The sequence below is a fragment of the Cervus elaphus genome, chromosome 27, assembly GCF_910594005.1.
Source record: "Cervus elaphus chromosome 27, mCerEla1.1, whole genome shotgun sequence".
Classification (NCBI taxonomy): Eukaryota; Metazoa; Chordata; class Mammalia; order Artiodactyla; family Cervidae; genus Cervus; species Cervus elaphus.
Window position 1 is genome coordinate 44,862,082 of NC_057841.1, and position 11,592 is coordinate 44,873,673.

General features: G+C 46.4%; 1 protein-coding gene across 2 annotated transcripts in view; it reads left to right on the forward strand.

Moving 5' to 3' along the window:
* The first annotated feature begins 1,608 nt into the window (after positions 1–1,608).
* VAPA (VAMP associated protein A) overlaps positions 1,609–11,592 on the forward strand; it is a 37,308-nt gene continuing 27,324 nt past the window's right edge. The window contains exon 1 of one of the 2 annotated variants that reach the window (XM_043888824.1): positions 1,609–1,941. In XM_043888824.1, the coding sequence (XP_043744759.1) occupies positions 1,863–1,941 (79 nt within the window). In that variant the 5' untranslated portion in view covers positions 1,609–1,862. Of the gene's footprint in view, positions 1,942–2,587; positions 2,625–11,592 lie in introns of those variants that run through there. The other variant, XM_043888825.1, reaches the window with a different exon arrangement.

Sequence of the window (11,592 nt, forward strand, 5' to 3'; positions counted from 1 at the left end):
TGAAATTTCAAAATAATTTTGTGAATAGAAGAAAATCAAAGGATAGGTAGATTTAAAAGATGCTTTTCAAACAACTGGCTCTGTGGTAAAAAATCTGCCTGCCAAGGCAGGTGACATAGTTTTCATCCCTGGGTCCAGAAGACCCCCCTGGAGAAGAAAATGGAAACCCACTCCAGTATTCTTGCCTGGAGAATCCCCTGGATAGAGCGGCTTGGCGGGCTACAGTCCATGGGGTCGCAGGGAGTCGACAGGACTGAGGACGCACGCATTTCAAACAAATTAAGCTCTGGCATTCTGCTGAAGGTACACTGCTTTCCTTGGGCACAGCCTACAGCCTAGTGCGCATGCTAGGTTAGTTACTCCAGAGAACTGTTCCCAAGTGGGCTCCGATGCCTGGACTGCAGTGAGAACGTGGACTCTGGGTCCACGGCTAGGCCACTGTCCCATTTGTCTGGTTTGTTTTCTAGATCAACTGGGCTCCTCCTCCACCGCGGCAGCATCAATTTGAGCGTTGTTTCGCGGTGCTTCCCAGGGATTTGAATTCGAGCAGCACCATGACGGTTGATTTACAGCACACTCGTTTGGTTCATGTTCCTGTCCCCGACTACCCTGGCGATCCGTTAAAGACTGGTCAGCAACTCTGCTGTTGGCATTTTTTCTCCTTCGGCTCAGTTTACTACAGGCTACCTTAAATGCTGCAGATGGAATTCGCTGCCAACATGTGAACGTGACAACTGTTTTGGTTTGGGCTCATCGTTATCAATCAAAACTGAGGAAGAGAGCAACAAACGCTGTAGATTCTGACTTTTATTTCCAGTTTGATAACGCGTGCCTCATCAGGTCCCCAACGACGCGTCTGCTCGTTAGAGGAGGTGTGTTTCCTCAAGGGCTTTTGCATCCCAGAAGAGAATTCGGCAAGCCAGAGAGCCTGGACTGGAGAACCACAGCTGTACCGACGGAGGGATGGATAGAATTAGGGAGGGAGCACACTGACAGATCCTGGCATGTTTTCCTCTGGGAAGCTTCTATACTTCTAACCGGGGAACCTCGGGGCAGTCTCCAAAAGTTTTTTTTTTTTTTTTCCAGGGCATATGAGACATCCTTTGGGAACCAAAATGAGTGTTGGCAAACCTCACCCCAGCCTCCAACCGACCCTTCTTCCCGCCCGCGCTCAGCCGCTACTACAACTCCCAGCAAGCACCACGCAGCGCCGCCGGAGGACCGGTCCGGCTGGAGACCCCGCCCCGCGCGGAGCATGCTGGGAGTTGTAGTCCACGTGTCTGTTCACTCCTATTTCTGCTATTTGGCATTCCCGTTTGGGAGATGGCGATGGGCTGCCATAGCGGGTTTTCCACTCCTGTCTCGTAACTGCAGCTAGACGTGACAGAGGACTGCGCCCTCCCGCTCTGCGGCGCGCGCCGCGTCAGTGCCAGGGAGCTAAGCTCCGCCCCGTCCACGCCCGCTCCCTTGACAGCTGGGCAAGGCTCAGAGCGCGGCGGGCCAGGGGCGCGCAGGCGCAGCAGCCGGTCGCGCCTGGAGGCGTGGAGGGCGGGCCGGGCGCGAGGCCTCGCGGCCGCCGGGGCGCGCACGTAGGCACGCAGAGGCGTCACGTGGGGCGCCGAGGATCGCAGTGCGCGTGGCCGCGGCGGCTGGTGTGGGGTTGAGTCAGTTGTGAGACCCGGAGCTGCGGACCGGCGAGCGGTCCAGCGAGTCGCCAATAGAGCGGCGGGTGTCGGGTTCGGGAGCCGAGCGCTGGCCCCGCGTCTAGCCGGGCCGACCCGCGCCGCCGCCGCCGCCGCCGCCGCCCCCCGCCCGCAGCCAGCGACCCGCCGCGGGCGCGCCCCCGCTTTGCGCTGTCTCCGATGGCGTCCGCCTCCGGGACCATGGCGAAGCACGAGCAGATCCTGGTCCTCGACCCGCCCACAGACCTCAAATTCAAAGGTGGGCAGGGGTGGCCTGCGGGAGCGGCGGGCGGGGGGTGGCGGCCGTGCCCGGTGGGCCCCCTCCCCCGCCGCCCGCGCCCGGCCCGGTCCGGCCCCGCCCGCGCGGGCGCGCGCGCCCCTCCCGCCGCCATCTTGCGGCCCGCGGGCGCCTCGCTGCGGCGGCGGCCTCGTCCTTGGCCCGCGGGCCGGGGCGGGGTCCGGGCGTGGGCGGCGGTCTGGGGACGCGGGGCAGGCAGGACGGTTGTCGGCCCGGCGCGGGCCGGGCTTTGCGTCAGCGGGCCGGAGGCGGCTGGACGTCCTCCGCGCCGGGCGACACCTGCGCGGGGCGTCACCTGCGCGGGGACCGGGGGCCGCGGGAGCTACTCGGGCGGTTCTTACTGGGGATGCTGCGGGCGCTTGAGCTTGCGGAGCCCGTGACTCGTCCTTCATTCCCGGGGCCCCACGAACACACGGGCTTGGGACTGAGGCCGCTCCAGTGCTTTAGAGAATCAAACAGAAAGAAATGGAGTGCGAAAGAAAACACCTTGGTTTCCGTAGGACATGTTTTAAATAGTTTTAGGAGCTTTAAGAGGTTGTATTCTGTCGCTATGAGAGGAGTGTTGTATAAAGCCTGTATTTTGCAAGCTCTTCAGTGCATTTGCGAATTTCTTTGAATGGAAATGTCAGTGAGCCGCGTGTTAGGTGAGGATTCGGTTTTAAGACGACTCCACGAAATATTCAGAGAGGCTTCTTAAGTGCATTTTACTGTAGCAAGTTTATGGGCGTAACTTGAGTTTACATAGTTTTCGCTGAAAGGGGGAAATAAAACACCTAGGGGAATAATGAATACCAAAATTCAGGTAATACCTAACTCTGTAGCTGTTGTCTGAGAACGGAAGAATTTAATGTAAACCTTTATGGTAGGTAGTTTTTCTGAGAATTTAAGTGTTTTGCACCTATTTTTGGGGAGGCTGATTTTACAGAGGAAGTTTTCTCCTTGTTAATCTGTGTGTGTTGCCATGAGGGATTTGGACGCCGTTAAAACTAGTTTTAGGTCAAGAAGTATTCACAGAGTTGGACAGTTTCTTCTTAGAGAAGTCGGTGTGTTTCAATGACATGCTTACTGGCTCAGTCGTCTCCGTGTCTTTGCTGACTCCATGGACTGTAGCCCGCCAGGCTCGTCTGTCCGTGGGATTCTCTAGGCAGGAATACTGGCGTGGGTTGTCATTTCCTTCTCCAGGGGATCTTCCCCACCTAGGGGTCGAATCTGAGTCTCTTTAAGTTTCCTGAATTGCAGGTGAATTTTTTACCGGCGAAATCTTCCTTGGAGTCTTTACGGTCTCAGTAGTAAGAGGCTAATAATAGCAAAGAGGCAAGTTAAAGCAACAACCGAAACCCCGACCCAAAGACTTGCCAGATGTTTATTTTAGGTGTTGAAGAATTACTAGCTATGATTACAGAACAGATTCTTGTGTTATGGGTGAAAGTAATTAACAAAGTCTATTGAAGTTTGGACATTAGTTGACTTTTTTAAAAAAAGGATTTCATGGAAAAGCTTATAGGGATACATATTCAACTGGTCCATTTACTTAGCAAACACTATTGAAAGCTTTGTACCATCTCTATATTTGATGAAGAGTATTCAACAATTTATTCAACAAACATCAGCTTGTATTTGGGGATTCAGTCCTGAGCAAGGTGGAGAAAAGACCCACAGTTAGTTTGTAGTTTAAGGAGTAAAACGTGTTTTTTCTTAGTGCTTGAACTCCCAGACGGAAGAGGAACGCAGATGCTGTAACAGAGGCAAAACAAGTATGAGGAAAGAAGGCTCTGCTTCCTTCTTCCCCACTTGTTCAGTAGGAGTTGTTCAGTCGCAAAGTGCTGTATGACCCTCTGACCCCATGGACTCTACTGTAGCACAGCAGGCTCCACTGTCCGACACCGTCTCCCGGAATTTGCTCAGATTCATGTCCATTGTTGGGTGATGCTATTTAACCATCTCATCTTCTGCCATTCCCTTCTTTTTGCCTTCAGTTTTTCCCAGCATCAGGATCTTTTCCAATGAGTTGGCTCTTCGCATCAGGTGGTCAAAGTATTGGAGCTTTAGCATCAACATCAATTCTTCCAATGGATATTCAGGGTTGATTTTCTTTAGGATTGACCGGTTTGATCTGCTAGAAGTCCAAGGGACTCTGAAGAGTCTTCTCCAACACCACTATTGGCTTGCTTTCAAATGGGGAAGCGGGAGGGCAGGTCATGGGAATAGTTTGCACCTTTCCTGATGTGAGAAAAGGTTGGCTTGTGCTTAGATACCCAGGGTGTGCTGTGTGCTTCTGTTTAAGAGTAGGGGATGGGGAGCATTGGGAAAGCAGAGGATAGGATGAATTGGGAGGCTACATTTGGTGTCATTTGATTCCTTCCTTCTTAAAAGTTATTCTTTTAGTCAGAGGTAAATAGGTTGATGGAAACCTCTCTGTATTCCAAAGACCAGTTCAGCATTGAGGAGACTCATTTGGAATCAGCAGTTCTCTTCATGTTAATTTCGATGATGTGAAAAAAATCTTTCAACTCTACTTTAAATCCTCTGTAGTTTTTAGTTGAAGTAGAAGTCTGTTAAAGGATATTTTTGCAAAATGTCATCTTCTGGTAGATTTATTTGAATTATTTTAACTTTACGTTTGATTAAGATAGTTTCTCCAAGAATGAGTCATTTAATTATTCTGAGATTGTATGGTGCGTTTTTCTGTTACATGCATAATAAAGTCATCTTGCTATGGATTATTGGCACTTTGTACAATTTTGGAGAAGCAAATAACAGTTTAATACATTTTCTACATACTTTAATATTTTATTCTAGTTTTTGTTTGTTTTATACAATTGTTTATATGAAAGTACTTTTATAATGTCATGAACTCTGAAGTAGTTTTTTTGTTGCATTAGTAAAGAAAAAGATGTACATATTTTAAAATTCTGTTTTTTTAGCTTTGGCAGTAATTTGACCTAGAATTCAGATGTGAAATTTGGTATTACATGTGAGACTTTTTTTTGGGGGGGGGGGGGCGGTCTTTAAAGTGTTCATTTACTCCTGTAAAAATTCTTCCTTTGTGTTATACAAGATTTTATTTTTCCAACCTATTCATTTTGGAGGAAAGTTTGGAGAAGAAAGTTTAGAAAATGCTGAAATAAGTTGTGAATATATTCTTTCTGGTCATGATCAGAGAAAGGAAAATAGAGCAAAATCATTGTGTTGAAGGTTGCCCATAGTAATGGCATCAGTAAAGAAAACTAAGTTCTCTGAGCGACCAGGGACCAGTGATGTTCAAACAAAGCATCTTTGGGTAGCAGCACATCAGGAAGAAGAGATCCGAGGGAGGACGGAGAATACGCCTCCTCCTGGTGGGCATGTGGCACAGTTGTAGGTGTTTCAGCTCACTCGTGTTTCACAGAGGCTACATCAGACCCCTGGCGTGATTCCCCACACCCTGGACATGGTTGTCATATCTTCCTTAACAGTTTTCAGGGAGCTCTCGACTGCCCTCTGGGTGAGAGTGTAACTCTTAGTGTGGCATACATGCCTTCTGGGATGTGCTGTCCCCTCTTGTAACACCTGTTCGTCGGCTCACGTCCACACTTCCCTGAGAAGGCAGAACCCTTCTCGTGTCCAAGCTTGTTGGTTTTGCTGGTTAAGGTGGAGATTGCTCATGACTCAGACCGTGTTCCATCAGGTATTTTCTCTGTCACGTTTTCAACCACTGGCTTCTTCCTTTAAACATAAGAACACATACACCTAAGTCTTTCCTTTTAAAAACAAACAAGCCAGCAAAATATTGTACTTCCTTGACTCCCAGTTCCCCGTGGCTCTTACGTCTCCTGGGCTTTGTTTCCTTTGCCGTCAGGCTTTTTGGAAAAGCAGTTGGAGTTCAGGTCTCTTCTGATCAACACTGTGGTGACCACGATGCTTTCTCTCTCCCTGACCCTCTCTTTGGCACTTGCCAGTGTTGACAGCTCGCTTTTTAATAACTGATTCTTCTGACTCCTGTGACACAGTTGTCCTTCAGCCTTCGTCTTTGCTGTCTCATTTGTGACCTCTTTTTTCTTAAATGCTCATGTTTTTGAGATTCTGATTTGGTTTCAATTTTATCTCATTCTGAACTTCGCCTGTTCAGTCTTCCTTGTTTTGAGGGCTTCTCTGTCTCCTCCATGCTCTCTGCACACATTGCTATACACCCAAATCTGTGTTGAGTTCAGAGTTAAAATCAGCTTTGGGGGATTCCTCAGTGGTACCGTGGCTAAGACTCTGTGCTTTGACTGCAGAGGGCACGGGTTTGATCCCAGGTTGGGAAGTTCCTCATGTCGCCAGTGAAGGCGGGGATCCGCTTTGGAAGACATACTGATTGGGTGCATGCATGCTAAGTTGCTTCAGTCCTGTCAACTCTTTGCAACCTTATGGACTGTAGCCCACCACACTCCTCTGTCCATGGAATTCTCCAGGCAAGAATACTGGAGTGGGTTGCGATGTTCCCCTCCAGGAGATCTTCCCAACCCAGAGGTTGAGCGTGTGCCTCTTTTCTGTCTCCTGCATTGGCAGGTGGCTGCTTGACCACGTACTGTTACTTCTTGACGATCCTGGGTTTGACTGTTGCTCAGGTGTCTCCCTGGTAGCTCACCTGGTAGAGAAACTGCCTGCAGTGCGGGTGTCTCTGGTTCAATTCCTGGTTTGGAAAGGTCCCCTGGAGAAGGGATAGGCTACACACTCCAGTATTCTTGCCTGGAGAATCCCCATGGACTGAGGAACCTGGCGGGCCACAGTCCATGGGGTCACAAAGAATCAGACATGACGGAGTGACTAAGCACAGCACAGGTGGTGGCTCAGTGGTAAAGAATCCGCCTGCACTGAGGGAGATCTGGGTTTGACCCCTGGATCGCAGGCCCCCTGGAAAAGAAAATGGCAACCCACTCCAGTGTTCTTGCCTGGAGAATCCCCTGGACGGAGCGGCTTGGCGGGCTGCAGTCCATGGGGTCACAATGAGTAGGACTCGACTCACCACACACGCACAGACGTCTCAAACTCTGCATATCCTGAACTGTGCTTTTAAGTGCACGCCTACTCCTTTTCCTATGTTATTAATTTCTTTTTTGTGGCATCTTGATTACTCATTCCAGAAATGCTGTGCACATCTAATAATTAAAATCTGTATTTTTGCAGCCCAGAGATAACTTTTGAATCTCTCCTGTTAAATGCAGCTCAGCTTCTCAGTTCATTTGTTTTAATTCATTCAGCTGTATAAGAAAGATTTGAGTTTCTAATATATGTGATGCACGTTGAATAAGTGTTGGAACCACAGTTTCGAGTAAAAGAATCTTTATTTTTATGAGGTGATTGTCATGGGAGAGGTAGAAACTAATCAGATCTTCAGAAGACAAATTAGCTTTGAAGAGTCTGTGGTGCTGTGAGAACGTGGAATAGGGGTCTTTGATGTGGTCGGGGAAGGCTGCCACAGGTTGACTAAGATTCCAAGAGTGAGTGGAAGTTACCTGGGTGAAGAGGAAAGGAGCGCACTGCTGGAGCGGCAGGTGCAAGGGTCCTGAGGCAGGAGGGTGTGGTGTTCAATGTGTTAAATAACCTCTGCTGTGTTTACGAGGCTGCGGGGTCAGTACCCCAGTCACTGGGTCAGCCAGGATGCATGGGTGTTGGCTTAGTAGTTCTGTTTTTATCCTGACTCACTGTTGATCTTCAGTGGGGAGAAGGCCGAGGTGTGGAGGTAGTGGGCTGACACCACGTTTGTGTTGACAGGAGTGTTGTAATCTGGTCATAGTGTGGATTTGTGGTAGAGGGAGCTAGAGATGACCCAGGCTGTGGCTGCTGTCCATGCAGGTGCTGACTGCTGGAGGGGCAGTGGTGGGGATGGTGAGAAGTTTGAGGGGGGTCTCTTGGGTGTTTGCACGGGGGGAGAGTGTCCGGACAGCGCTGCGGTCTCTGGCTGCACAGCTGGAGAGGGGAGCTGGCAGATGCTGGCAGAATTCAGGGTCGTGGGAGAGTACCTGCAGGAAGGTCCTGACCTCCTTTGATAGGGTAGCTGCATTTAGGCCCTCCAGCTGGACTTGAGGAGGGAACCCATGGGCATTTGGGGTTCCAGGTGCCTGACTCGGGAGGGATCTGGACTTGGCTCGTTTCTTTGCTTTGGGTGATTCTCTTTCCCCTACCGGTCAGGTCAGCAGGCTGGTCTCCTTTCTTGTGTCCCACTTTCTCCAGCCTGTCGTCCTCACGGATGCTGAAAGAACTACTCTTTGAAAAGTGCACACCTGATTCCATTGCTTCCCTGGTTGAAGAACCTGCAGCATTTTCCTGTTACGCACTTATCAGAGCCCAGATCCACACCTACCTCTTCAGTTCTCCTCTGCTGTAGCTTTGCTTGCGTGCAGTGGTTTCTCCAGACGCTGTCAGTGCTGCAGGCCTCTGCATGCTCTTTTCCAAATGTCGTCCCCTCCTGTTGGAGGGCTGTCTCCCCTCCCAGGAGCCCTACCTCAGGTGCCGTCTCTGGCTCTCCAGGCCCCGGGCCACTGCCGTTTTTATGACCCTGTCCTCGTTGCTGCTCACTGGCAATTACAGCGCTCACCACATGGCACAGTACTGATGTTTACATACTTTTCTCTCACGAGCTGTTTGTGAAGTGCTTGAGGATATGCCCATTTATTTTTATATCCGTGATAACAAGATCTGGCCTGGGGTGATTGCCCAGTCAGTGTTGATCGTGTTAATGAGACTCAGACCATCTCTCTGTCCTATAATTGTCATGGTTTTAGCCTTGCATCTTTCAGTAGATGCTTCATCTGCCTTTGCAGGTAGTGTTTTCGGAGCTTTGTAGTTCCAGAAAAGAGTATTTTGTTAAGAGCTGACTATTATGCTTCACCTTTTTCATTTGTGAAGTGAGAAGCAGGGGTGGGTGATTTCTCAGTGGTGGTCTGGCTGCAAAGGTTTGTGAATGCATAGGATGGTTGAGTGCAAAACGGAAACACAATTTTTTTATGAAGTGGAAGAACATAAGAATTGGGAGACCTTGATGAGGTTCTTCTGAGTTTGGTATTTTGTGGTTGTTTGTATTGGTATTCTTATTGTTGTTTTCTATATTGTAATAGTTACCTGTTCTTTTTCCTTTCAATAAAATGTTCCTTAACCATGTGGAGATGGTCTGTGAGGTGAGTCTGTTAGCAAGGACCCCTTTATCATTGCTTTCAGAGGCTCTTGCTACCTCTCTTTTTCTTGTTGCTTCTGTTATCTTTACTGACCCTGCAGTGAACTCCTGTCTTTCAGAGGATATAGTAGTTAATATAGCATGGATCTTGCTTTCCTTAATAAAAAATTGGCTTAAAAGAAAGTAATATTTGCCAGCTTATTAAACCTCACAGCCCACAAAATGTAATATTGTGTGACCACTAAAGAAAAATTATTGATTAAGAAAAATTAAATGTAAAGGGAGGGTTATTTTTGCAAATGCTTGTTTACTGGGTTTATTATGCTTAACATATGACTCAGATTACTCTAAAATTCCTTATGAAAACTTTCAAAACATTCATAAAAAACTTTCTATATACTTAATGAATCTCTGTACTCTTTAATAGTGTCATATAGTTTTAAGTTTAATGATTATTAGTATTTTACTGTTTTGGGGAGAGTAGGATTACTGCAGTATTTTTAAAAAATTCTGGGTATAACATCTCAAGCCTGAATTTTTGAGCTTACATTTCTAATAAAAGAGGCTTTTCCTTTACATAATCATGACACCATTGTCACTTAATAAAACCAAAAGTAATTCTTTAATAATCTGATATCTGGTCTGTTGAAATCTTCCCAGACATAGTCCTGATTTTTGGTTGCTGGGTGTCAGGTTGTCTTAATCTTTGACAATGCCTCCTCCACCTGTTTTTTATCACACCGTTCACTTGTTGAAAAGACCCTGTAGTTGTCCACTGGAGTGTCCCAGACTTGTGATGTTTCTGGTATGTATTTCCTGTAAGTTTGGAGTTGGATTTAAGGGCTTCAAGATTCATATTTCAGTATTTTTTTGGTACAGATACTTCATAGATAGAATTGTGTCACATCAGGTGATAATAATGGCTGCTTATCCCCCTTCTAGTGATGTTAAGTTGATTGGTGATGACACCCTTATCCCTACAGTGAGAAGTTGCATAAATATGAGTGCATTTATGGTAATACGTGTGAGAAAAAAGATCAGAAAGGAAAGGACGTTAGCAGTCCTTAGGTCTACTTTAGGATGCTTTTGTTTTTACTTTTCTGTGTTTTTCAAGATTTCTGCATGAACATTCAGTGCTTTTCAGAGTAAGAGAAAAAATTATTCTATTATTAGACTTGATACTTTGGGAGATTATATCAAAAGTTTCAATTGTCCTACAATGAGGTGACTATGTAAGGTCAATAGAAAACAAATCTGTAACCATCCAGTAACAGTTAAAATTAAGGCATATGAAGACAAGAAGTAAACCATGTTTGTTTGAAAGTGAAAGTAATTTATAAATTATGACTATCCTGTGACAGCTGACAAATTGAGCTCCTACTGTCAGCATCAGTTGGTGGTCCCTGGTGAGAAGCATGGGAGATTGTTGAGGGTGTTTATTTCTCAGAGAATCAGCCCTGCCCACAGATTGTATTTAAGAGCAGTGTGGATGCTCACAGGAGCCCTCCATGTCCAGACTACTGGACTCATTGGTCTTGTGGTGGGCATCTCCCCCAGGCTGGACCGTGTATGTATGCATGGCTGACAGTCAATATTTTGATGTCTCCTCTTTAAACTTCAGACTTTTGAGGTCGCAGAGGCTTGGAGACAGTGCCTGGAGTGGGCCCTGTGCAAGCAGAAGAAGCTAGCTGAGAGGAAGGGGAGAGCAGGTGGCAGAGAGCTTGTGGATCCATGGAGCAGTTTCTCTTGGAAGTAGCCTTTTGTGAGGCTTGCTATACCTCATTTCCTGTGCCATAAGATTGAGTGCATCTTTAGAATCAACTCTTAAGTGTGATTGTATTCTTCCTAGTAAAACTCCTTGCTTAAATAAAATTAGACTACAGAACTTATGAGAATATGTTCAACTTGATGACTGTGACACATATTTCACTTTACAAAAATAATCTCCACCAACGTCTTAAATTTTTATAACTGCCATCTTTGATGCTGTGTTATTAATATGCTATAGTTTGCTTAGCTGCTTTTCTCTGGCATTTGGGATGTTCAGTGTGGTAGAATTACTGCCAACATTTGGTACTGTTTTCAAAATTCATGTTTAAATTAATGAGATGTTTAGTTATTTGTATTTCAACTTTTAAAAGATATGACTGAATTCAGTTGCCATTTTTAAAAATAGATATGTTAAAGAATTTTTAATATGAGAGGACTTTACTAGTTTGCAGTATAATTTGACAGATTTCTTATGGGCTACATTTTGACAGCCTTTTATTTTGTAGTTATATATTTCCATATATACACACATTCATATATATATATATTTATACACATATATTTTATTTTGGTGCTTGGATAATCTGACATAAATTGGAGCGACTGGTATACCTTTGAAGGTATAGAGTACCTTTGCATCACAGAGTGTGTTTTCTGTTTGTTTACTCCATAAACAAATTTTACTTTTATAGCTTATAGGGGAAGAC